General features: G+C 37.7%; 1 protein-coding gene across 4 annotated transcripts; it reads left to right on the top strand.

The window, feature by feature from the left end:
* Positions 1–546: 546 nt before the first annotated feature.
* Positions 547–24,587, top strand: LOC149837325 (uncharacterized). Of its 4 annotated transcripts, none has more exons than XR_016432098.1 (3): positions 547–1,038; positions 1,229–1,460; positions 24,095–24,587. XR_016432098.1 is itself a non-coding variant. In XM_090007337.1 (2 exons), the coding sequence occupies exons 1-2, from the start codon at positions 580–582 to the stop codon at positions 1,397–1,399; spliced, it is 630 nt and encodes a 209-aa protein (XP_089863463.1). In that variant the 5' UTR covers positions 547–579; the 3' UTR covers positions 1,400–1,576. The 4 variants fall into 4 exon arrangements, 1 of the variants encoding a protein (XP_089863463.1); XR_016432097.1 differs by lacking the exon at positions 24,095–24,587 and adding an exon at positions 7,000–7,152; XR_016432099.1 differs by lacking the exon at positions 24,095–24,587 and adding an exon at positions 6,757–6,924.
* The last annotated feature ends 1,040 nt before the right edge of the window (positions 24,588–25,627 follow it).

The following is a 25,627-nucleotide window of genomic DNA, read 5'->3' as shown; positions in this document are numbered from 1 at the left end:
ATGCTTTGAACCTCACCGAGGACATGGCGTTGGATAGAAATGATTGGAGGAAAAGGATTCATGTGGAAGACCCAAAATGAATTTCTTTTTTGGTTCATATCGCTGACCCCAATTGTTTTGGGATGAAGGCGTAGTTGTTGTTGTTGTTGTACATAGGAATCAACCGATTCCCATAAAAACAAGCTCATGGATCATGTGTAAGGTCAGAATTTCAAAAAAACACTAAAAATCCGATAACATAATGAAGTGTGTTATGATAGATCTGAACCGTTAGATGTGTTAGGATGAAACCGATGAAAAATGTATTTTATGAGCTAAAAAAAATTGATGCCTTCGTAGCCATTGATTTTAGATGATTGAAAAAGCCGGTTTCCACTGAACAAAACCTACAATTATATGGTTAGATGTGAGAAAAAATACCAAAAACTGTGAATTTTAAGGAGCTTATCCGGCCAGAACGAACAGATTTCTCTCTCTGTCTCTTGCGTTTTAAAGTTCGGTCGGGTTTTACCCGTCCCATTCCACCCCTTTTTATCCATACGGTTTTTAAATGGGATATGATAGTCTGGGAGGAAGAGAATGGCTCGTGTTTGCTCTCCTTCCCTCCATTTCTCTGCTTCCTTCTTCCTTCCACCCCAAAAGAACTCCAAAACTAGCCGTTTGAATCTTCACCGTTCAAATTTCCAACTCACGGACAGAAATGAGTTCCCCACCATGGAAGAAATCTTGAGTTCATGCAAGCAACAAAGTCTTCAGACGACACTCCAAACGCTCGGGCCCTTCTTCAGAGTCACCGCCACCGATTTGAAGACGGGCAGAGAGGTGGGGAGGGCCGAAGGCCTCATCAGGCCATGGGTAGATGGTAGAATCCTTCACCTCGATTCCATCAGGATGAAGAGGGAGACGTTGGGCATGAAGAGATCGATTTTCGGGCTCGGTTTGTTCGTCGGAGCCGTCGCGATTAGGCACGGATACGATCGTGGTTGTGGGAAAGCGGAGTTGCTGGCGATCAATGATTCCGATCTTTACCATTCAAAGGTTTTCTTCTGCTTTTTGAGACACCCATTTTGGTTTTGATTGCAATTTGATTGGTTCGTGGTAATTTGCGTGCTTTTGGTATTGCGGGCAATGAGTGCGTTTTTATTTGGGCACACTTTTTGTTTTTGTTGCAATTCCTAGATCGAATTTGTGGTTTTTACTTGTTTCTATGATGTTGGTATGGTGTCAGCTTGTTAGGTTCTATGGTAGAATGGGGTTCAAGCCTGTGTATGAAGTTACTGGTTCATCATTGGGGGATGTGACCCATATGTTGGTATGGGGAGGGAAAGGAACCAGAATGGATGCTGACATTGAAGAGCTTATGACCAAATGGGGTGGAAAGTTTAAAGCTGCGAGTTGATCAGCATGTCTTCACTTGGAGGAACATACAAAGAGTAGTTCCCTACTGATCATTGCTGAAGGTACTGTTTTTAATTTTCTCATCACTCACACTTTTATTTCAAGAACATAAGCATCTTTTTGGGAAATCTAACTTCAAAAGAGAAGGGCCTTGAATGATTAAACTAAATTTGTGACTGATTGATGTGTAAGATGCTGTGTGTTCTCCCCAGTGTGATCATGTTAATATCTTGATGCAGATAGGCCTCATTTTAACACTGTCTCCAAGATAGGACTAAGTTTAGGATTTACTTTCAGCATACCTTTTTTGTATTCTTTGGTTGAAGATTTAAGACATGAAGAACCATCTTAAATTCACCCAAGTTAGCCAAGAGCTTAGTTGTCAAAGGCCTAGGTGCCGCCTAGGTGACCTAGCCGCAGCCCCACTGCCTGGGTGACCAGGTTTGGGCGGTGGGGCCCTATATTACCACCTAGTCGCCACCTAGGCTGGCACTGCCTAGGGTTTTTTTAGAGCCTAGGCCTGCTTACTTCCGTTTCCTAGGTTCAACTAAGGGAGACTGATGTAGGGCAGGTTCGGGACGTCCACAAGCACTGAGAGTACAGGCCGGGAGGCCCTAGATCCAACAGCAGGCAGAGTTCGTTGCGGATCCTGGTTCGGACCCGCAACCCGGATCCAGCCAAAGCCCTTTAAATAACCCAACCTAGGGTTGCATGAGAGGATCTTGGAAAAAGCAAAAGCTCTGTTATTCTTTTCAGCCGCACGCCTTTTCTTTACTGTCCCTTTATTTCTTCTGTTTTGGTTTCCTTCTGTTGGCTCATTGCAGCCGTGGTTTTTTTTTCCTTCACATTGTTTTGCATTTACTACTTTACATTCAGCCATTATTTGTCAGTCTGTTTACCTTTTTTTTTAACCTTGTAATGGTTTATTAGCCCATTGAAAAGAAGAAAAAAAGAACGAAATTGCAGCAGCCTCTTACTTTCCTCCCTTCCTTCACTTTGTTTATTGTGGTATTTCAGCCACACGTTAGTACTGTTTGTTTATGTCTTTATTCCTTTTGAATCAGTTTGTTTAATAGCTGTCAGTCTTTGTCTTCTTTACGTCGTTGCTTGCACCACCTCCACCATTGTTTGGGTTATCGTGTATATCAAAGTCGTGCGGTGGAAGAGTGCAGCCAGCGACAGACCAACAACACGCCAGCACCCATTAACACAAAAGCTCACGCCGCGTCAACGAGTGTCGACGTCGACATCCATTAGCGAGAGTTTTCGGTTCTCGCACTGCATCAAAATGGTATCAGAGCCTAACCCCTTCTCCTTCATCAACGACATGACACAAGAAGCGAGAAACGGTCCTATGAGCGGAAAGGTGCGAGAGGAGATCATGAAACAGCTACTCAACAAGTTGACGGAGATGCAGGAAGATATGCTATGCCTAGAAAATGAGGTAGTTGGTCTGTCAAAGCGCATGGATGGGGTCTAAGCACGGATGGATGCCCTTGAATCCAAGGTGGATGCACACGCAGCACAATTGAATCGGTTAGGCGCGCGCGCGATTAACCCTGTTGATACTACCGTCATCGATCCAGCCCCGATGACGCTCCAGCATACTACGCGATGAGAAGGTGTCGAGGAAACCTTGCACATGGATGCAAGTTGCAGCAGTTCTCCCCATCCAGTACCTTCCCTCCATCTCGAATCAGCAGCGACCCCGGGTCACCCATGTCCGGGTTGAAAAAGGTGCAAAGGATCCGACCCGATCCATGTAAAGATCATGTACAAGATTACCCGATTCCACGATTCTTCTTGGGGCCGGTACACCCCCTTTGGGATTCACGAATTCATGAGGGGTGGTGGGGGGTTGCAACACCTCCATTATGAGGGTTTACATGGGGAAGAGGAAGGGGGCTAACAAAAATCTTAGGGGGGGTTAGAAAATTGAGCTTTTTGGAAACTTGCCCCTCCTTCTCTCTCAAGCTTTCCTCTCAAGCTCTCTTCTCCCTCACCAACTTCCTTTCTCTTTCACGCCTAACCTATCTCAGCCCAACCGTGCGATTCATTCTCGATTTGCACCTTCCACCATTGTTTCCGGCGAGGAGCTTGCACGAGATTACCCGCCACACGTGAGAAGAAGAGAAGCGGTTACACCGGACTTCGTATCTTCAACGAGGTAAGGGGGCATAGTGTCTCTATGCGTGTGTAGGGTGCCATGGTGTCTCTATGCGTGTGCAGGGTGCCATGGTGCATGCATATGTAGCATACCATCTGAATCGATGTATGAAAAATACATATGTTCAACTATGGTTTTAGTCATAGTCGATGTAGGAGCATTTCTTTCCTATATTGCTTCTTAGAGACGTGTGATTCCCATGTGCATCAGCAGTCCGAATCTATGAAGCTATTCACATCTGTGGCCTTGAAACCTCGATACATATGTGATATCTAATGAATCATTGCTATCCATATGCGATTTATCTTCGAGTTATGCAATTTGAAAATAAGTCTGCATGATTTAACTGTTAAATACGTGCATTCTCGTTCTTATTATGTGATTTATTTTCTATCTATGCAAATCTAAATTTAGTATGCATGATCAAATCATATCTTGATTGAACATGTGCATTGTAATGTAGTATGTGGTTCGCTTCAGATCTGTACAAAAAGTAGACATATAACATCAAATCGTATCAAGGAATTTATGTGCTTTATAATGAAACTGAGCATCAATTTGGATTTTTATGATCATGTACATTTGTAACTTCATGCTTCCTCTATTTCCTCTTTATGCGCAATTTACTGTTTTCCGGTTGATGTACTGGAGCAGTATTAGATCAATCTGTTTGTACCATGTTAGTGTCTGCATTGAGATGATTTACTAACTTTTTGTAATATATGTTGCTTCCGTTAACTAAAAATTGTGGAGAAGTTTCATATTGATACACCAGCAACCTGCTTTTTCAGGATATTTTCTGAATTTCCTCATGTCTATACAAAAGTTTCGTACAAATGTTGACATTGTTGGCTCGTGGCATTGTCGTTGTATGTCTTTTGCTACTAACAGTACTGTTTCTCCATGTCAAGCATTTTTTGTACGTAAGGACTCAGTTGAGCACCATGGAGTTGGATGCACCTTATGAACTTAGTCTAATTCACCAGGATAGTGAAGGACAAAAGGTAAATTTGGTGTTCTATTAATGAATTGGAGTAGAATAACCCTCAATGCAATACTTAGAGAATCCTCTTGAATGAGAGAGACGAGAACAAGGGATAAAACAAGATCAAATGAGTTAACCTCAGGGCTTCCAACCTGGCAGTAGTTCTGTCTGTGCCTGAACCAGTCATAACTTCCACCTACTACCTACTAGTGTTAAAAGTATGTGTTCTTCTCAAGACCACATGGTCTCTGCAGGAATGTTTGGTCAACATCAAACCACTGGAAGGCTGAAACCTCCCTTACAGATCGTTGAAACTGTTGGGCACATATGGAGTGTGAAACTAGTGGGCCGTCTATTTGCTGGGGCTTCAAAGTCATTGTAGAAGCAATCAAGTACATTTCTGCCACATTTTTCTTTTTGGGGAGAGGGGTTGAATTTGTTGCAAACCACTGCTGGGGATTTCACTTTCCGTCAAAAGGGGCACCTAGATGGAAACCGTTTTCCTTTTAAAAAGGAGAACCCACATTAATGTGGACGCCACATCCTTTTTCCTGCTGGACATTCGTTGCAGCCCTGGCGGGAAATACCACACCTTTAAAACGAATGGGGCTCAAACAAAGGCCCCTAGTATTTCCTTATATGGAGGACGTTTGAAGAGTTTGGGGCAGCAATGTATAGCCAATACAAAGTCTTGGCCATAGTTAATGCATTCTCCACTTTCGAAAACCCAAGTTTGAAGCATATTGTTATCCTTTTCTGTTTAAACGTTTATATCTAGTATACCTATAACTTTCAGTACTTGTTGACCTATGGCCTTTGGTGAATATGGCCCTCTTAAGTATTGCTCCTCCATATCTTCTGGAAGTAATGTATGTGGATCAACCTGCCTCCAAGTTCATGATGCGATGATAAAAAAATAATTTATGTTGGATTTTAGCACGTCTTGATAATTATTTTTGCAGACAAATCAATGAACTTAAAAGAACTCGTGAGAAGTCTAGGTTACTGAGTCACCAGTTAGTTGCCATGATACCCATCATACGTGTTAAATATGGTTCTAGCTCAGTAGCTGTGGTATCCACAACTTATGCAATATAAGAAGTCAGAAGCCTACTGTTTTTTTTTTCTTTCTTCTTTGCCACGAGTCTAATGGGTCTCCCATTAGGCTGTATTTAAAGTGTTTGATTTATATAGGAAATTATCAAATAGGCCGGTTACAAGGAAGTTGCACAATTAGAACTATGTTACACCTGATTTTGCTTCTACATAAAGAACCTATGTTCCTGTTATGACAGTCTGATCAATGTGAAAACAAACTGAGTTCATTTTATGTTAGCTTGTTTTATGCTAACCTCGTCCAGCACACAGTATGTGGCATTCCTAGCACAAAAAGCAAAAGCTAAATTAATACATCATCACATAAATGAAAATTCTAGATTCTGGGTATACCTGAAAGACGATATATGTTACCAGTTTCTCTTGGGATTCTGGGTATACCTGAAAGACGATATATGTTACTGGTTTCCCAGGGCTCTGGGTACACCTAAAAGATGGTGTATGTTACTGGACCCAAACAAATAAGAATGAAGAATATGCATATATAAAATAAGTAAGGGATTCTGGGTATACCTGAAAGACGGTATATGTTACTGGTTTTTCGGGATACTGGGTATACCTGAAAACAGTATATGTTACTGGTTTTTCAGGACTCTGGGTACACTGATGGTGTATGTTACTGGACCCAAGGTCTACCTTGGAGAGGGTAGATGGTACAAACTCCGTGGGACATTTTAGTTTTGTGAGAGCGAGGCATCTCACCCGGTCCCCAATCCTCGGAGTTAGGGGGGACAAGACTACCAATGCGTTCTAGGTGGTAGATCTAAGTCTTCTGCAGAAGTTACAAGGTGCATCATAATTCTAGTTCTAGCCATTGGGGAATACTCTCTCGGTCATGAACCGTCCCCTTTGGATATCCGTACGACTAATCACACGGGTTATAAAATAATAGACCCCTGTGTGGTTTCGGTCTGCTACGATGTCGAATGCCTGTGCGTACTCACAGGGTAATTAACAAGAGAAACTTAAAGTTAGTACATTTCTAAAAGTCTTCAAGTGTGCGCATAATACTTGAGGTTTCTATGGTTAGAGTATGTTTGTGGTTCACTCGTGTGATGCATAGCTCAGATATGGATTTCTTTAAATGCAGAATACAGGATAACCTAAATGTGGTTCATGCATATGATGTATCGTACTTTGATGCTTATGGAATATATCATGAAATACTTGACCTTAGTGAACTGTACATTCATCACTTGTCTAAAAGGTTATTAGTTCTATCTAAACATGTTACACATATACTTATACACATGATACTGTGCACATTCATATGGATATTATGCTTCTTACTCAGACGGGGTTGTCTGACCCCTTTTGAATTAATATTTTTTAGGAAACAGAATGACGAACAAATGCGGTCATCGCTGCAGACAGTGCCATGTGACCATATTTTCTTCGGATGTCCTGAGGAACTCTGACTTGTAATAATTCATTAAGATGTAATTTATGACCTGTAATATGTGAATGAAAGAGTTTAATTCAACTACCGTTATTGCTTTTGTGCTATTACTTGTAACCCGCCCAAAAATTGGACTAAGGATTTAATAAAACATTTCCGTTGTTGTTTAGAAAAAAAAATTATTCCAAAATTTTCAAGTTAATTATTTGGGGCGTTACAACAGCGCTATGGAAAGCCCTCCCCATGAGATTCATCAGGTCATTTGTGGAATGACCCTTCCATGATATGAACCGTTGATTTAATTCGTGGATGATTGCCATGTATTATTACTTTTGGGCGTTAATGGCATAACATCGTTAACACTTTTGAATGTTAAAAAAAACAATAATAATAAAACAAACCAGACTTCGAAAGATGAGGCTTTGTTTGTCTCTCTCTCTCCCCTTTGGTTCCCTCCTGGAGTTGCCCCCTTCCCTCTTCCGCCGAATCTTGCGTTTGGTTTGCTCCTGGAGCCGCCTCCTTCCCTCTCCCACAGAATTTCACCTCTCTCTCTCTCTCTCCATTCTGGCCGTGGCGCGTTAGTAGCAGCTAGGCCTGCCCCTATAATGGCCATATTTGCTTTATCAGATGATGGAAGAGGACCTGCAGATGGGAATGAAGGGAGGTGGGAAAGCTGCCGACGTGCTTCATGTCGACACTGTTGCTGCGGCAGAGATGGTGGGGGTGGTGGTTGCTAACCTCCCTTGTGAATGGGATACTTGGTCCTGAGACATGAGGGGGATGAGAGAGGCTCTTGATTTTTTTGAAGTTCTTCCCTCTTTTCGGCATCTTGGTTTCCCTTGTTCTTTTACTCATGCAGTAGTGTTGTTGTTTGCGGGGGTTTAACATGACAATCCGTTTAGTTGACAGTCTCTAAATTGGTATTGATTTTTTAGAAGAAACCTACCTCTCTCTTTCTGTCTGTGCCATTTTCTGTTAAAGTTTAAACACTATTATTGGAACATTTTTTAGAATAACATGCTAATGATGCATTAAAACATCATGAACTAATCATGGTATGTATGTGGGTGTGTAGTTGCTAAAATTTGTTGACAAGTTATATGAATGTTATGGAGTGGTGACTAAACATGGGCAATATACAGTAAAGCAAGCTCCACCATGCCAATTGTTGGAGCTTAAATCGTTAGTAGGATAGAAATAAGGGTAGGCTTCTTTCCCAGAGTTTGATATCCAAGATTTTATCTTGAATCTGTTGGCCCAGATGGCTCATCTAAAATGAAGAAGGGAGAACAGCTTTCCGTTTCTCGTATCTTTTCTGCTCATTTCTCAGTAAATTTACTATTCAAAAATTCCTAAGAAAGCCAAAAACAAGGAAAATAATGGTTGACAGATGTTAGGATGTCAAAATTTATTCTGTTTCTAGAAAATTGGGTCCCAAGGTTGTTTGTGAACTTATTAGTTGTACATTAAGTACACCATCTTTTTTTCTCCATTAGAAAGTTGCTATATTGATTCTTATAATATATAGGCTATTTCTATAGAGTGGCTGTATGACTTCTGAATTTTCTAATTCAAATTACATGTGGCTTGGGTTGGTAAACGAGACAAGCATTGTAACTTAGATCAGCCCATCTCATTGACAGCTTGTTTGGGCTTGTCAAATAGGCTCAAGAGTTGAGCAACCAACTGCTGCTGCTCGCAAACGACTACAGGAGCCAAGCAGAATTAGGGCAGCTGCAGCTGGCAAACTACTACAGGACCCAAGCAAAAACGGGGCTTTGACTTGTATAGGACCTTTCAGAAGAAACATGCATAGGTTATCTGTTTGCTGTATCGCCTACAAGTTAGAAAGAAATGCATATTGGATATCATTTATATTTGCATAGGGATAATGTGAAACAATTGATATCTCACTCGAAAAGAAGTGGTCATCTTGAATCTAGCTGTTATCAGCAAGTGCACACATGCACACAAGCTCAGCTCATATGGATTGCTGTAAAGCTCAGTTGGCCATGAGGTCATACCCAAGCTTGAGCTAAGATTCACCCAAAACAAGCCAAGCTTGAATAGGTGGAGGCTCATTCAGCTTGTTTACCAGCCGATCCTCACCTTGACATAATTCTCTTTCTAATGGTTGTATAGGTTCAGAAGACCTTTTGAAGTTGCAATAGGCTCTTTCTGACATTCATTTGGCTTTATGACTTGACAACTAAATGAACGCTCAACTCGTTTCTTGATACTGCACTGAATCAAAGGAGACAAGATGAAGTGCATAACAATAGCAACAACCATTACTACCACTACAGCAGACCTGTTTCTAGAACTTCAAACACTTTTAGCCGCTTAGCAGATAGCTTAATGGATTCTTATATGCAATTATGTGACTGCTTTATGCAAAAGTTTAAGAACAGTTTAATTAAGTATTTAGCCTTCATTTCTACTAGGTCTGACACTTATCAATAACCATCAGAGAGAATGCTAACTTAATGATTTCAGAAGCATGGAAATCAAAACCAGGGACAATTCTATTGCCTCTAACATGGACATCTACCGTAATATCAAGGTATCTTTACCAATTTATTGGCGCAAAACAAAATTGAGTTTGCCAGTACACCAGTTAAACCTGTAATATCCCTGCAAACAAACACCCTGATCCCATATACAGTACAATAATCAAGTGGACAAGGAAACCAAAATCCTTTCCAAAACCATCTGTTTTCTTGGCAAAGAAATCATGTACATTTTGGTGACCCAAACTCAATTATCTACTATCATTGACAAAATCGCTGTACAGTTGTATCGATAGTAACAGTTAAGTAATTCATGTCAACATTAAGTGTCATGCCTTCCAGAGCGTCTAGAACATGATAGTAATCCTCCAGCCTGCTTGGTGTAGTACGTGGGACCTTCTGAGATGACTCATCTGCATTCCACCTGAACTGAGAAAGCTCATTCCTACTGTTATTGAATGGTGACTGGAGATAGCGTTTGCGGCTTATGATGCTTGGAACTTGTGCTGTAAAAATTACTCGAAGGCAAAGATATTTGCTGATTTGATATGGAGACGGGATTGTAGTGGAACTGACTTCACACTTGCACACTGAGATGGTGAAAGTGGGGATCCATAATTACACACAGTTGAAGCCATGGAGAGGCTAACAGACTTGAATGAATCTGCAGAGAGGAAATATCCTAATTTGAAGTTCTTTCTTTGGGTTCTCCACTTCTCTTCACCGTCACAAGAGTGGCAATGGTCAACGGGAGAACCACCAGTGCCCCAGTAAGCACATGGAGTATATGTCATAGACATAGCGATGGCACTGTTGCAGATTGTCACAAATAAAAGAAGAAACAGTAAATCAAATTCAATGCTGAGAAAACTAAATAAGAATATAAGAACAGGTTCATTGCAAGAGATCATACCAAATCACAGTATTTCTCATGTAGTGAGGTCTTAAAAGGAAACTTAACACATTGATAAGCATAAAACCATAAATTAAGCATCACAACATTAATTTAAAGAAAACAAAAAACTCGGCTCCGATTATGTGAACCACAACCCTTAAACATGGGTGAAATAATGTGAAAAGGAAAAAAAGGAATACAAAAACAAAAGCAACCATAAAGATTCCAAAAAAACTGAAAGACCACACAAATATTTCATATTGCATCAAATGTTGAATTAACAAAAGGAAAAAGAAATTACTAAAATCAAAATGAATGCAAAGATCCTAACATGGACAAGAACAACTTCAAAGGTCAAAATGAATGCAACCCTATACATGAAGGAGATAAGAACAACAAAGATCCTAACATGTACAAGAACAACTTAAAAGGGGTCAAGAAAATTAGGGATTAGCTACTTTTTTTTAATAGTAAAATGGATTAAATACTTTTTCCAGTAGTAATGACCCTACACAATGTGTTACAACTTGATTTTATAGGAGATGCCTCGAGATCCACACTCCAAATCCTAGACGCCACTTCATGCTCATATGTGGCAATTCTAGCTTGTGTATGGGGTCTATTATGATGACATGACTTCTCTAATGGGTGACAAGTCAGAGATCCAGAGTCCAAGGCTGAAGAAAGAGAGACAAGATACATGTCAAGCAGAGGAGGATTAAGGAACGAGGTCCACCTAGGGGGCGTACCATGCTGGAGAGTTTTGAGAGACATCTCCTAGTCTAGAAGCTGATTAGAATTAATTAGGTAGTTAATTAATTGTAGAAGAGTTCTTAGTTGATTTATTCTTTTGAAGAGTTTCTTTTAGATAAGGAGTCATGTTAGAGGAAGGACTCTATAGTCCTTAATCAATATTTATTTTTCAGTAGGAGTCTTTATGCTTTAGGATAGGTTGATTGGATAAGGACCTTATCTCAGGCTTTCCATCTATATATAGAGGTATGATGTTCTCTTTTATAGATTATAAAATAAGAAATTAAAGTTTCTTAATCTCTCTCTTTAGATGTCCTTTTCTCTCTAGACGTCTCTTTTTTCTTCTTCTCTCTCTTCCTCACATTTCTCCCTCTCTCTATGTTATACACGTGAGACCAGGCCCACCTAGGCTAGTCCTTCATCCATTCCAAGAGCTCAAGCCCTTATTGTACCTATATTTTTGTTGTGGAGTGTTCTCTACCTTAGAAATCGATGGACGAGCCATGTCGATCGTTGTTTTGCTAATCAGTCTTTCTTACGAACGTGTCTCAGATATTTATAACATTTTTTGGACCTCTATTATACCTTAGGACCAGTCTTTAACCTTTCCTAAAGCCACTTAAGTCATTTAGGCAAAGACTGCATCAAAAGGAGTACTGCAATCCTGTTTTACGGGCTATTTTATCTTGTTCGATCTCCTGCAAATACCCTGACCATACTTGAATGTGTAGACTCCTTTAAGACCTTCCTATACCTATTACACAACCCCTAAAATTGATCCCAGCCTTAGCTAAAACCCTACACATGTTTGAAACCCGAAACACCAAAATCATGCTCTGTTGATTCGACAGAATATGCAATTTTTATTGTTGGAGCATTTTAGCCACCTAATGACCTATTTTAGTGATCCCTAACCTCCAGCAGCCTATCCTAACCCTGACACATGTTCCTAGGTGTCCAACAAGCTCTTGGTTCAGTCCATATCAGATCTGAACCGAAACCTTTTCCCTATTACCTTATAGAATTATTTTTTGCCTACACATTTTGTATTGTTGTCATGTTCTATGTGCCCAGGCTCCTGCTTTACGTAATTTACTTAGCCCAATGTGTGGTTTCACTCATTGGGTCGTGCTTACACACTTTACATCAAGTTATGTGCATAGGTTCCTGCTTTATGTAGTTTACTTAACCCGATGCATGGTTTCACTCACTAGGCCTTGCTTATGCACTTTACATTATCATTGCGTTGTTCTGTGTATAAGCTTATGCTTTACATAATTTAGTTAGCCCGATGTATGATTTCACCCACCAGGCCTTGCTTACGCATTTTACATTGTCGTCATACAGTTATGTGCACAGACTCCCGCTTTTACTAAATATAGTTGTGCTATAATAAGTGTATAATTGGTCGCTTATCCTTATCCCGAAAGCGATTCCAAATGCTTCGCCTCATTTAAAATGTTGTTTAACCAACAACTTATATTGAAAGGGCTTTGGGTTTGCGCAAAATTGCTTTTATGCAAACATCTAAGTCACCAGCATATAGCCTAACTAAGGCTTGAGTTTTCAATAAAATCATAGAAGATGCAAAGTATGTATAATAGTGCACATCTATCCAAAAATGAAGATAGCGATTTTCCTGTTAAAAAAAGGAAGATGTTATTGAAATTTCTGACAAGATGCTCTCTGAGCTTAAAGGAGCGTAGCGATTTTCCCGTTAAACGGGAGAGATGTTGCCCAAATTCCTGACAAGATGCCCTCTAAGTAAAAAGGAATGTCGCGCTTTCTCCGTCAAACAAAAGATGTGCTGCCAAATTTTTTGGCAAATTACCCACTTGAGTTAGCATGAATGACACGATGATGCACCCATTGTTGGAACCCTGCTTGGATGGCTCATTTCACTTTCGGCTTTAAGGGCACTGTACTCGTATGGGCCGATGCGCCATAGTAGCCATTGCACCTTGTTAGGCCGGTGCTCGATACAACTAAATAGCCTGAACAATCGATCCAAAGTGTTCATTGTCTATGCTTGCCCTTGTAAAACACTGTACTACAACAACACTCGTACGGGTCGTTGTGCCGAAGTTGGTTGTCCACCCGCAAGCGATAAAGTACTCGTGAAGGTCGTACATGCCAAGAGCGAGGTTCTGTATGCATATGAATAAAACAGAAAGGTAGTCCCTGACCACACGAGAACTAACATGTGCTTCAAAAAACTGAGTGGGGTTTGGATACATATTTTCTTCATGCATAATGTACTAGATTGCCTATGTGACACTCGATGTCCTAATAAGAAAAATTATGTTGTTGAACCCCTTCAGGACTTACACTCATCGTTGAATAACAATAATAGTACCACTTCGAGTGATATGTATATTATTATGGGCTAAAGAGTTCATGTGACCTCTTGTCACTGAGAGGTTAGGAGGTCAAGTTATCCTTAAGATCTAGGGATTGAACCCTGCTACTATAGTAGAAGGATGCATTGAAACCGGTCTGGTGGGGGCCTCTTGACATGAAAACTGTCGTCCCACTATGAACATGGTTATTAGGCTTCTGGGGTATACAAAAATATATAGCATAATAAACTCTCAAATTGTTGCGTTGATGCCGAAGACAAGCTTCTCCCACGTACAAGGGGTAAACGATTAATATCGAAACAATGCATTAACTATAGGTACAAAGATGAATAAATGAATGAATGAATGGATGAATGAATGAATGAATGAATGAATGAATGAATGAATGAATGAATGAATGAATGAATGAATGAATGTGCATTAGTTTTACTTATGCATCACCTTGTAAAAGGTATTGATATCAGTATACTATTGGACCCATCGGACAAAGAACCCAAATGTATTTGCATAACTAAGCTAAGCTCGAGGCGCTCTTGCTTTCATCCGTGGGATATCGATACACTAAGTCATAGAGACTCAAGCTACGTTGTTTTCAACTGTGGCCTAATGTGACTTCTCATGTTTTCAAGTATTATACTTGTTATAATTGAAATACTTTTCTACTAGACCAGCAATGGTTCTAACCCTATTTTATGGGAGATGTAGGTACTGAACTTGCAGTGTGATATGTGGGTTAGGGCAACATCGAGATCCAGGGTTTCTCTAGACTGTGTTGGATATTTTGTTTACAAATCTATTTTTATTTAATACCGCTTTACCAAGCAGTACTATTAGTAATAAGTAACTCATATTTGTTTTCTTAAATAAAATACTTTGGTGGTCAATGAGTGTATGGCCACATACCTGTGATTTGCCTGACATCTTCTAAAATCGACGATTAACTATCGTCTATTTTCACTGCTAAAAAACCTTTTCTAAATTCTGCTGCAAAGAAAAAAAAATCCATGAATTTTTGACCAAGTTTTGTTTTAGAAAATCCAAGGCGTTACAAAGATAGTAGTTAGAGTTGCTAAAAGATTATGAGTTTACGATTTTTTATCATCCAAGGAATACTAATGTAATACCTGCGATTTTTCGAAGTTTTTTTATAAATTTTCGCAATTTTCTTCATATGTGATAAATAAAAAATGATAATTTGTACTAAGTGTCATACCATAGGTTATGCAAGACTTAAAAAAAATGAATGTATGAAATGCACTTATACGTACAAGGATTTCTATCGACCTTAGTGGAAATTTTCTTAAAAAAAAAAATTTCTGAAGAATCCAAATTGGGTTAGAAAAAAAATATAAATAAATAATTGAATTAGCCAAATTTTTAGTAGAGACATTCACCTACATTTGAACCTAATTTAAGTTGCATTTAGAGTCAATGCACTTAAAATTGTATTTTAGTTTTAAAAGAATTGAAATCCAGAATACCTAATTTAATTAATTAGAAAATATTTAAGTAGAATAGAAATTGTGAAAAAACTATATTTAATAAAATGGTAGGAGTCCATAGGTGAGCCATCCCATCCTATTTGGCACTCCTTTTCAAGTTTAAAAAGTGAAAATGAAAATCAAACTTTAAAATCATAGAATTTTTAAAACTTACCAAAAAATCAAGATAGAAGAACAAAGTCAAAACATTCTAATTTCCATGGGAAGCCTCCCAAGAGGGGTGGGGCGGGGGGGGGGGGGGGGGCATCCCATCCTAGAGCTTTCTAGGATGGGAAGGCTGAAACACAAAGTCTGGAAGGTAGCAATGGGAAAATGAAAGAAAGAAAGAAAAAACAAAACAAAATGAACTTGTTTGAATAGTCACACTTGATTGTCAAGCAAGCAAGTTTATAAGTCTTTGAAATTTGGATTATGGAAAGGTTGAACCCCATGGGGGTCAACCAACCCATATCCCCCTTTATAAAATATGATATACTATATATTAGATGACACATATGCATAGTATATATATAACCTAAGCTAAGTAGAACATTACTGAAAAAAAAGAAGAATTAAAAGAGAGAAAAGGAAGTTATTAAAAAATAGCGAAAATGAAAGAACACTATGAGAGAGATCAAAGGCTAAGATTAACCCAATCCTTGACCTAACACCCAAGGCCTATAAAAGCATAGGAGGGTTCACCCCCCCTATTTGCCTCTTTTGAGATTTGTGCCTCTTGCTCCCTTGATTTTCATCCTTTCTCCTTTCTTTTCCCTACATTCTCTTATGCTTTCTTTCTTGACTCAACTAAGTGGGCATCCACATGCATGTTTGGAGCGTGAGGAGTACGTTGGCGTGATCACCATGCATAGTGGGTGACTGGTTTGGGTATAAAGTTTGTTTTTGCAAGCTAAGGAAGCGTTTTCGTGAAAGAGGTATGGGGTTCTATTCTCTACACGTAAATCATAACTCGTAAGCACGAGTTCTTCTGATTTTTCATAGGAACAAACCCTATACCACGCCCTCCATACGTGGGATTGGCATGGGGTTTGTTGCAAAATTTAATGGAGAGGGTTTTCGAAAGAAAAGCCCTCTTAAAATCATTTTTAGTAAAATTGAGTCTTTAAACCTGATTCAAACTATTGTTAAAAAGAGGATTTTTGTAAAAATTCGATTAGATCTAATAAAAGAGGGGTTGCCTTTGATTTTCTTAGAAGAATCGATTCATCCCCTAATGGTCGAATTACTGAAATTTAAAAACGAAAGAAAAAAGGTATCACATGTTATGGACTTTGTCAAAAATAAAAATTACAAATTTTAAAAAATACATGTAATGCTTATTTGTTTTTAGCAAAATCTTAGAAGTTATAGTTAATATTCATGTATATGTATTGTGGTGTTTAGTATGCTTTTTCATTATTTTTGTTATGAAAAAATATGCATTTTTATGATTGTTAGTGTAAAAATAATGAAACTATTTATGAGAAAATAGGGTTTGGAGAGATGGGTCGATTTTCCTACTTAACGGCTGCAAAAATGAGATTTGTTTATGGTAGATTAATTTAAATTAATGTAATGATGTTTTTAAAAATTTATTTAATATGTTCATGCGAGAAAATTCAGAAACATGAATTCGGGTGGCCTGTTTCGACCCACCCGAATGTATATTTTCCATTAACATGTATTTTTGGCCTGACACCCTACCGATAAATCGTTTGTATCACCCTTATTCGGAAAAGTTTTTATAAATGGTTTGTTGCGTTGAAAAGCTAACAAAATTTCATAGCTTTTGTGAAATTTTAAGCTATGTTCATAGACTGAGCACTAAATTGTGCTAGTTGAAATAGAAAAGTACATGCATGCATTAAATTATTAGTATCTCCCTCATTCGAAAGAATTTTTACAAACGGTTTATGACATTGAAAAGCTAACAAAATTCTCTGATAACTTTGAAAATTTCAGTTCTATTCGATGACTGTAAAATTTTCTATGAGCTCTGTAACAGTCAGACATAATTGAGTTTTCGCAAGTTTGAAACCTGTTCAAGACCGATTTTTCTTGTTTCCTTAGGTCTTTTTTCAGAACCACCTAAACCCTACACCACAGTCACCCTTAGGTCTCTACCCCATCATGTCCAACAGGGGTCGGTATCCTCAATATGTCCATCTCAGTTTCATAGGACAAATAACCTCAGGTTTGATTCTCTCGCTTCTGTTGGACTCAGACTAGAGTACTGTAAACACCCCAAATTTTCCACGTTCATTTTCAGACACCTCCTTTCACATATGCCAATTCTGTAGTACAATGTGGGAGTCTAACCTCTAAGTTCAATCCAATTTAGGTGTCAAGATTACCATTTTACCCTTAGGTCGCCTTAGACCCTTATCGGTCAGACCCAACCAAGCTCATTTTAAGTTCAGAAGAGTTAGAATGTTAGTCATTCTTAGCTCCCTTGAGTTCACGACGAGTAGTGTTAGTTTATTTTAGCTAAAATTAGTTCATTTCTTGAGAAATGAGCTCATTTTTAGCTCGAATTCTAGCCAATTGTCCCAAAGTCAGTCATTTCTAGTTGACCCTATTTTTCTATGTCTAACTTGAGCTCATCAGGAGTTCAAGTTGTCTAGTTTTAGTTCAAACCTATTTCCCACATTGTTGGAATCCATTTCAGCTAAAATTAAGCTAACCCTAGTCAGCTCAGCAAGGATTTAGCTCTAGATTTAGTTCATCTTAATTCAGGTGACCTTCACTTTAGCTCACACCCAGTACACTCCCGTTACTCACTTCACTCCATAGTGCTTTTCTCACCATTTTCCTTGTAATTATGTTTGTTTTTTATCACCTGGTCTAGGAATTTAATTGAGTCAATGTCCTTTTTTGTTCATCTAAGTTTAGAAACCCTAGAACCCAGTTCAATCCAACTCAAGTCAGTTCAAACCTTACTTTCCAAGTGTCGCTCTTCACCCTACAGGGCAAAAATCATTTCTGTTAATTTCTTAGCCAGTCAATTTCCAATTCAGACTCAAATCAATTTATTTTCTGAGATTATATTTATATCCGAGATCCAACTCATACTGCAATTTGGGCATTGAATACTCGATCAGATCCAATACTGGATCCAATATCCATTCTCTATCTCAGACTTGAACCTTTTATCCAACCTGCTTTGTTGTCTATATCTAGGGTCTAATTTGTTTTCTAAACTTGGATTATCTCATCAGATATCCAAAATTCAATCATTTGTTACCCAAGATCCATTTCCATCACATTATCTTGATCCAAATCCACTTTCTAATTCTATCTTTGATCCAGGATCCAACTCATTCTTTTCATCATACATGATCCATTTTAAGTGTTTTATCTTTGATCCAGGATCTTTCATCATTTTTAAAACATGGATCCAGACTCATTATTTGAGATCCAAATCCATTTGTCATTTTAAAATTTCAGATTTAGATCCGAATTCAAACCTTCTTCTGATTTCAAACCTGGGTTTAAAACTGATCTTTTAAATCTAAAACCCAGTGCTTTACATTTGATATTTTGAAATGCCCTTTTCAGAAAAATAGCTTTTTCAATATGTCAGATCCAGATCGGATTTTGATTGGGATCTTTATCAAACTCAAACTTCAAAATGGATCTTAGATTCAATCCAAATCCAAAAGACCCACCCTAGGTGGCGTCACCTATGGATTCCTCTTTTCATTTTATCCTTGTTATTTTAGAAATCTGTTTGATTTAGGATTTTGATTTTTATCTTTTGATTTTAACTTTGTTTTTAAAACCTTTTTAAACCTTTTAATTGTATTTAAATTCAAATGTGGGGCCCACCTAGGTTGCGCCACATTTGAGTTTATTTGTTTAGAATCCCAATTAGGTTAGAGTCAATTAAGAAAAGTCAAAACCAAGATTTGAATTAGAGCTCTTCTAGAGAAAATCGCCCCTCCCTAATTTCTTAATTAAATGCTAATTAGGTTAATTTGGATCCCTATCTTTAGCCTAAAAAAAATATTATAAATAGGGCCTACAAGGGGACGTCCAACCATCATGTGCTCTCAAGCCTCTCTTCCTCTTCTTTCTCTTTTCCCTTTCTTTTTCTTCTTCCCCTAGTTGCCTCTCTTCCTTCTTCTCTTTTCTTCTTCGTTTTCTTTCTTCCTTTTGCAGCTGCAGCCAAGGAGAATCTCAGGTATACTCTTCCCTCTCTTTCATTTTCCTTACTGATTATTAACATAGCTTGTGCGTTTTATTTTCTTGTACAACCACCATGAAAAAGGGATTGACCTTTCATAGGCCGAACCTCTCTTTCAATCGGCTATAGCAAATCAATCCCATGCAGTTTTCATTTTCTTTATTTTATTTATGAGCATATTAGATTTAGATTTACATTATTTTCATCCATACAAAATAAAAAAATATTGCATCTGTAGTTTCTTTATCGTTTTATGTACATTAGATTAAGTTCTTTCATCTTCTTTAACATTCATGCATAAATCTTGATTCTGGCCATGCATTAACAACATTATTTTATGTACGTATTTTTGTCGTTTCGATCTGAAATTTTTATGAGGGTTATATCCATATATTTGCATGAATCTGGCAAAATTTTATAATTTTTGGGGATTTGATGACACATTTTTAAAATCAAGAATCAAAACTTGTTTTCTGCACTGTCAAAACGCTGTGCAGATCCTGGGTCAACTTGTCAGAGTCATATCTCCCTAACCGGAGATTGTTTTTCAGATCCGTAAAAAGTGACGTCTTCTTCTGCATATCTAGTTTATTCTGTGGGATTTTGGTGATTTTTGACAGTCGTTTAGTATTTTATTTTAACCTAAAATCAGAAACTGGTTTTCTTGAACCATCAGGCATTGCTCAGATCCTAGATCATCTTGCCAGAGTTATATCTCCCTAATCGAAGATTGTTTTTCAGATCCGTGAAAAATAACATCTTCGTCTGCGTATCTAGTTTTTCTCATATAAATTTGGTGTTTTTTTACGGTTGTTTACTATTTTATTTTAACCCGAAATCAAAGCTCACTTTTCTTGAATCGTCAAGCATGGTTCAGATCCAGGATCATCTTGCCAGAGTGATATTTCCTTAACCGGAGATGATCTCTCCGATCCATAAAAAGTGATCGATTTGTTTTCATGTTTAGTTTTTGTCGTGTTATTTTTTATGACTGTCTGCTATTTTATTTTAACCCGAAACCATACTTTATTTTTTTTGAATCGTCAGGCATTGGTCAGAATCAAGTGCATCTTGTCGGAATCATATTTCTCTAACCAGAGATGAATTTTTCGATCCGTAAAAAGGGATATCTTTATTATCATGTCTAGTTTATCTCTGCAAAATTTTATAATTTTTTATTTCTGTTTGATATTTTATTCTAATCTGGTAACGTGACAGGTACAAAATAGCATATTCAACGGCCTATTTTCACTTTTTAATTTAATATTTGCTTTCAGTATATTCATTAAATTATTTTTTGATTGTATGTTGTTTTTAGGGTTGTTAGGATTGTTCATGTTGATTTTCATGATTTTTGAAGGTCGTTTGATATTTTATCTTACTGTTTTGCAAAAACCGGTTTCCGTAGGAGCCCTGTTCTGCAGGAATACATGCAAAATCAATCTTTTTCTTGTTTATTTCTTGTTTTCATAAATAGTTTTCATATTTTTAAATTTTGATTATTTTCTTGATCATTTCAAGGTGCTCTCCAACCGATTTGACATCGTTTTAAATTCGTTTGGTCCTTAGGTTAGGCGTATTTCAAAATCGTTTTTTCTGAAAACTCTAATTTTCAACATTGTTTTGTAATTAATATCAATCTTCAGGGGTATTTTAGTCTTTTTGCCATCAATTTCGAATTTCTTATTTTATAATCACTTTAGTTTCATATTTTATTAAATCATGCATCATCCTTTTATTTTATTTTATGAATGCATAGGAAAAAGCTTCTTTCAAGACAAATATCCCTCAATTTCTAGATATTGTTGGATAAATCCCGAAAAGCATACATTTTTCTACTAACGTGTTTGCTAATTTTACAAGAAAGCTCAAGATTTTATTTTCTTTATTTCTTTTTTATTTTATTATTTAATTATTCAATATAAATTATAATCAAATACAAAAAATAGTAGAAATTTACTTTTCTGCATAGCTTAGAGCTGCATACGCATATAATTTATTTTCAATATTAATTGCTATGGTTTGTCATGCATATGCTCATTTTCAAATTTCACAATGGTGAAACACGAATGACATGTGCACCTTCTTCTAAGAAGTTGATAAACTTAGTGGAATTCATATTTGTGGCCATAGTCAGAATACAAATGAAATTCACATTTATTATTTTTTTTTAAGTTACAAAAGGCCTACACTCTTAGGCTATTTTTTAAAATCATTGCATATTTTCCAAAGATTTTCAAGTATTTTTCAAAACCCTTCTTTTAGGAATCAAATGAAGTATATTCAAAATATATTTGTAGCCATAGTCATTGATATATGGCGAATTTATTTTATCTGAATTCTATAAGGCATAAAAACCTCTTTTATCAAAAGATTTTTCTGAAACAAGTGGATTTATAATTGATTTTTTCTTAAATCTTTCAAAAGGGTATTTTCAAAACTGCATCCATGCATCATTTAGAACTAGGTTGCATCTTGCATGATGCCACCAAGCCACACGCCCACCCATCTGATCAATTATTTGATTTTCTTTCAAAATATTTCTTCAAAAATGTTTTTCAAGTTTTCAATCAACAATTTTTTCTGCATTATAGGACTTAGAATAGTTTCTTATACATTTAAACAAAACAAGACATATTGTTCAATTCTTGATTTGATTATTCCTGATAAAGGTGCTAGAAATGGTTGAACCTCGTACCGACATGCGAATTTCATTTTTCAAGTTTTTCTCATATTTTCAGAACGAAGGCGAGTTTTTAAATTTTTTTTCAAAAAGGTTAGTTGACTTGCAAAAGTAAAATTTTGCATGATAACAAGTATCAGTCTATTGCTAGCCTGAAACTCTCTTCGAGTTCAAACTCTAAACCGATCCAACTAGACCTTAAGGAGAGCTCAACACAATTTTGATTAATAATGTCACATTAGTTACTTTCATTTCATATGTTACCTTGAGAGGTTTGCTTTGCTGACGGCGAAAGTTCAAATAGTAATTTTTGGTCATAAGATTCTTTTACAAGATTTAAGTCAGACATTGTTACATTGGGGAATCACAATTACAATTTGTACTTTCTCATGTTTTACTAACCTTAAGAAAGTGTTTTTATTTTAATTTACAATCAAAGGATATCAAGAAAAAATCTAAAGTCACAAGGCGTTGCAAACATGCCTCAAATAAAACAGTGTCTACATCAGAAATAAGAAAAATTCCAAAGTTTGTTTCCTGCGAAAAGAAATCAAAATAAACCACTCAAAAATTTTACATTTTCATTTCAAAATATTCGTCAAAAGCATGCCTAAAAGATAAAACACCCTAATAAATTTTTTCCTGTGATTTTTTGCAATGCATCCAAAATATAAAAAATTGGATTTCTGACCTTTTCATATAAAACAGATCTCCGAACGTTGTGCACAACACACATGGGTGCCTTGTGCGCCCAACGTTGTGCATGTTATGCTGCCTGCAGGCCGGGCAAGCCTAGCGGCTACACGCATGCCACGACCAACATGTAGAGAGAGAGAGAGAGAGAGAGAGAGAGAGAGAGAGAGAGAGGTGAAGGGGGCAACTCTAGGAGCAAACCAGAGATAGAGATCCGACGAGTGATGGAAGGGGAAGGCTCCAAGAGAGAGAGAGAGACGCCCAAAAGTATAACATGTGGCAGTTATCCATGAATTAAATCAATGGTTCATAGGGCCATTCTATGAATGACCTGATTTGAAACCTTGCCCATGGAACCGTGCAGCCCTTTGGGTTTCATCCTTAATTAACTTTAAAAGCTTAAATGAATCTTGTGAATTGGGCTCTCTATTGATGAGTTAATGGAGATCTCATCTTAGTAAGCTTATCTAGGTTTAGGTGTTTCTAATTTATCTACTTTGTAATTTGTGAAGCCTAACGAGACTCTCTTATATAGAGGCTCATTATATTATATGAGAGAATATATGAAGAATGAAATGAGATTTGATCTCTCTCTTTCAAACTCGTCTCCTTCTCTCTCTTAGACGTTTCTCACTCTCTTTACCCGTCGAGTCCTACCCCCTGACTTATTCACCCTTTCTAAGGGTTCATCCATGTCAACTAAAGGTAGTTCAGACCTTAAGTCTGAATTTACCTAAGTGCAAAGTAGAGTTTGTATCTACTCTTGGTTTGTGTGGACTACATCAATCTCTTGGTAGACTCGACTTAACCCAACTTTGTATATTGAACCTTGGCCAACCCTGCCTACTTGACCCTAGTAATTCGTCCAAACCCTTTAGCTAAGCTCCATCCTCTCCTTTGTTTTTACTCTAACCGAGTTATGAGATCTAGATTTTATACTTGAACTTGTCTGAGCCTAAACACAGTCCTGACCCAGTCCAAAACCCTAATCCCTGTTGTATGTTGTCATGTTCGTTCATCCTGTTCTTAAGTGTCTCCTGACCCTGAAACTTGGTCTGTACCTTAATTAAGGTGTCTGTCCAAATTTATGATATTTTTTATACACCTTTTGAGCCTACCATTTTTTTTACTAAAACCTGTCAGTTTACCGACCTAACATAGCATACCTAACCCAAGCCCACCATAACACATCACAATTGAAGCTTGCTAGAGTCCAGTTGGTCCAGGTAAGGGTTTAAGTTTTAAAATCTAATTATTCTTAAACTGAGGTATTGTTAGGCTAGACTTGACCAAACCCGAATTTGCCTGGACCAACCATTGCTGGACTTAGATTTAGCCTATTCTCAATATACAGGATTGCGATGGAGAAAATATAAAATGTGTCTTTCATCATAGGACAGAAGTCTTTAAACGGTTAATGCATATGATGGCTTGGGAAGGATGACTTCTTCCTGCTTATTTGGAACAGATGGAACAAAGCGTCCATTGGTTGTCCACGGCACAACAAGAGAACAAGGGGATTCTGCTAATTAAAAAGGGAGGCCACTATCAACCCCGCTTATGAACGTGGTGCAGTTTGATGAAGCGTCTAAACACAGTTCACCCGCGTTGAGAAGTGGAAGGGAACCTAGCCTGATTCTCTCCTTTGTTTTTTTTATTTTCTTGTTCAAAGTAAAAAAATTGCAGTACAAAGCATTTAGACTCTTAGATGAGACTAAGTAGCTACCATTCTGATCCTCCCTAACCTCTTTTGATGAACTCTGCTGGTTTCCTTCCCTTTATTAACTTCCCCTTGGGGTGGTGAAGTTCGAGTCCAGCATGGATGTATGGGTTCAAGCAGGTTTGATTCGAGCTGGTCTTGATCTGAATTGGAAATGTAAACCGTGGATCTGAATCTGAATCAGATTAGATGAGGTAAGGTTGAATCCGAGTCCAAAATACATATGGTAATACTGGATATAGAAAAAATAGAACAAAAACAAGTTGTATACATGTAAAAAAATAATCGGGTCACATTTTGATTCGGATCAATTCCAAATCTGACTTAAAATCTGACCTGAATCCAAAAGTAATTGGATTGAACAGATACATACAGATTTTACTTTGAACAATCCAAATCCAAAAATAGCATGTCAAACTTGGAGCAGATATAACCAACGGCTCTGCTTGTTTGGCAAGAGCAGTTAGTGCATGTCCCCATGTGATGGGACGTTGCAAGTTGGATACCCACTAGTTTGTAGGTGTTGTGAAACCCATGTAAAAGGAGTGAGGGGGTCTTAATTCTCCAGCTCTGTTTGCAGCCCTTCTTGGAAGGCTCCAACGTATGCCGTGCTGGATGAGGAAAATTCTACTTTGGGGCCAACCTTTTGCCTCTAATTCTAAATATGGGCCACACATTTCTGAAATACAGGCCCTTCTTTGATAGTTTAAAAAATAAAATAAAATTTGGCCCGTATTTGTAATTTCAGAATTGTGTGCCTCATGTTTGGAATTAGGGGCAGAAGGTTAGCCATTTATGTTTAAATTTAACTGTCCATCAAAGAATTACCCTCTCTGCCTCAATGGACAGAATGCCAATTACTAACTACAAAGGATCCTATAGTTCCAATGTACAACCAAACCAGTAATGCCTTGCAGATTATCCTTGTTTTACTTATCAAAATGGGATATTTGTCATGGGCCAAGGGGCCCTAGGTAGGGGTGTCAACGTGTCCGGTTTACCCGGATCTGACCCGAACCAAAACCTATAGGGTTCGGGTATGATGATAAATAAGATGACCCAATTAAGACCTGGTTCTGGACTCGAAGGTCCGATTAATACATGGATGCGGGTATAGTTTGTAAATGTTATACCGGACCCAGCCTGAGTTCCTATTAAGACCCGCAAATAGTTTTACCGAGTATGGTCCGGCTCTGGTTCATGTAGTTCTTATTGGGTCCAGGTATAGTTTTTCTTATAGCAAAACTGATTAGACCTTTGCCCGAACCTGATACCATACCC

This window comes from Nuphar pumila, chromosome 5 (assembly GCF_984573655.1).
Source record: "Nuphar pumila chromosome 5, dmNupPumi1.hap1.1, whole genome shotgun sequence".
In the NCBI taxonomy this organism is placed as follows: domain Eukaryota; kingdom Viridiplantae; phylum Streptophyta; class Magnoliopsida; order Nymphaeales; family Nymphaeaceae; genus Nuphar; species Nuphar pumila.
This window is presented reverse-complemented; position numbering and strand designations above follow the sequence as displayed.

What these genes read in the sequence shown, in the direction of transcription:
- LOC149837325 (XM_090007337.1), top strand. Translation starts at nt 580, where the DNA reads ATGGCTCGTGTTTGCTCTCCTTCCCTCCATTTCTCTGCTTCCTTCTTC. An exon ending in CCGATCTTTACCATTCAAAG is followed by an intron (nt 1,039 to 1,228) that starts GTTTTCTTCTGC and finishes GTATGGTGTCAG; the next exon opens with CTTGTTAGGTTCTATGGTAG.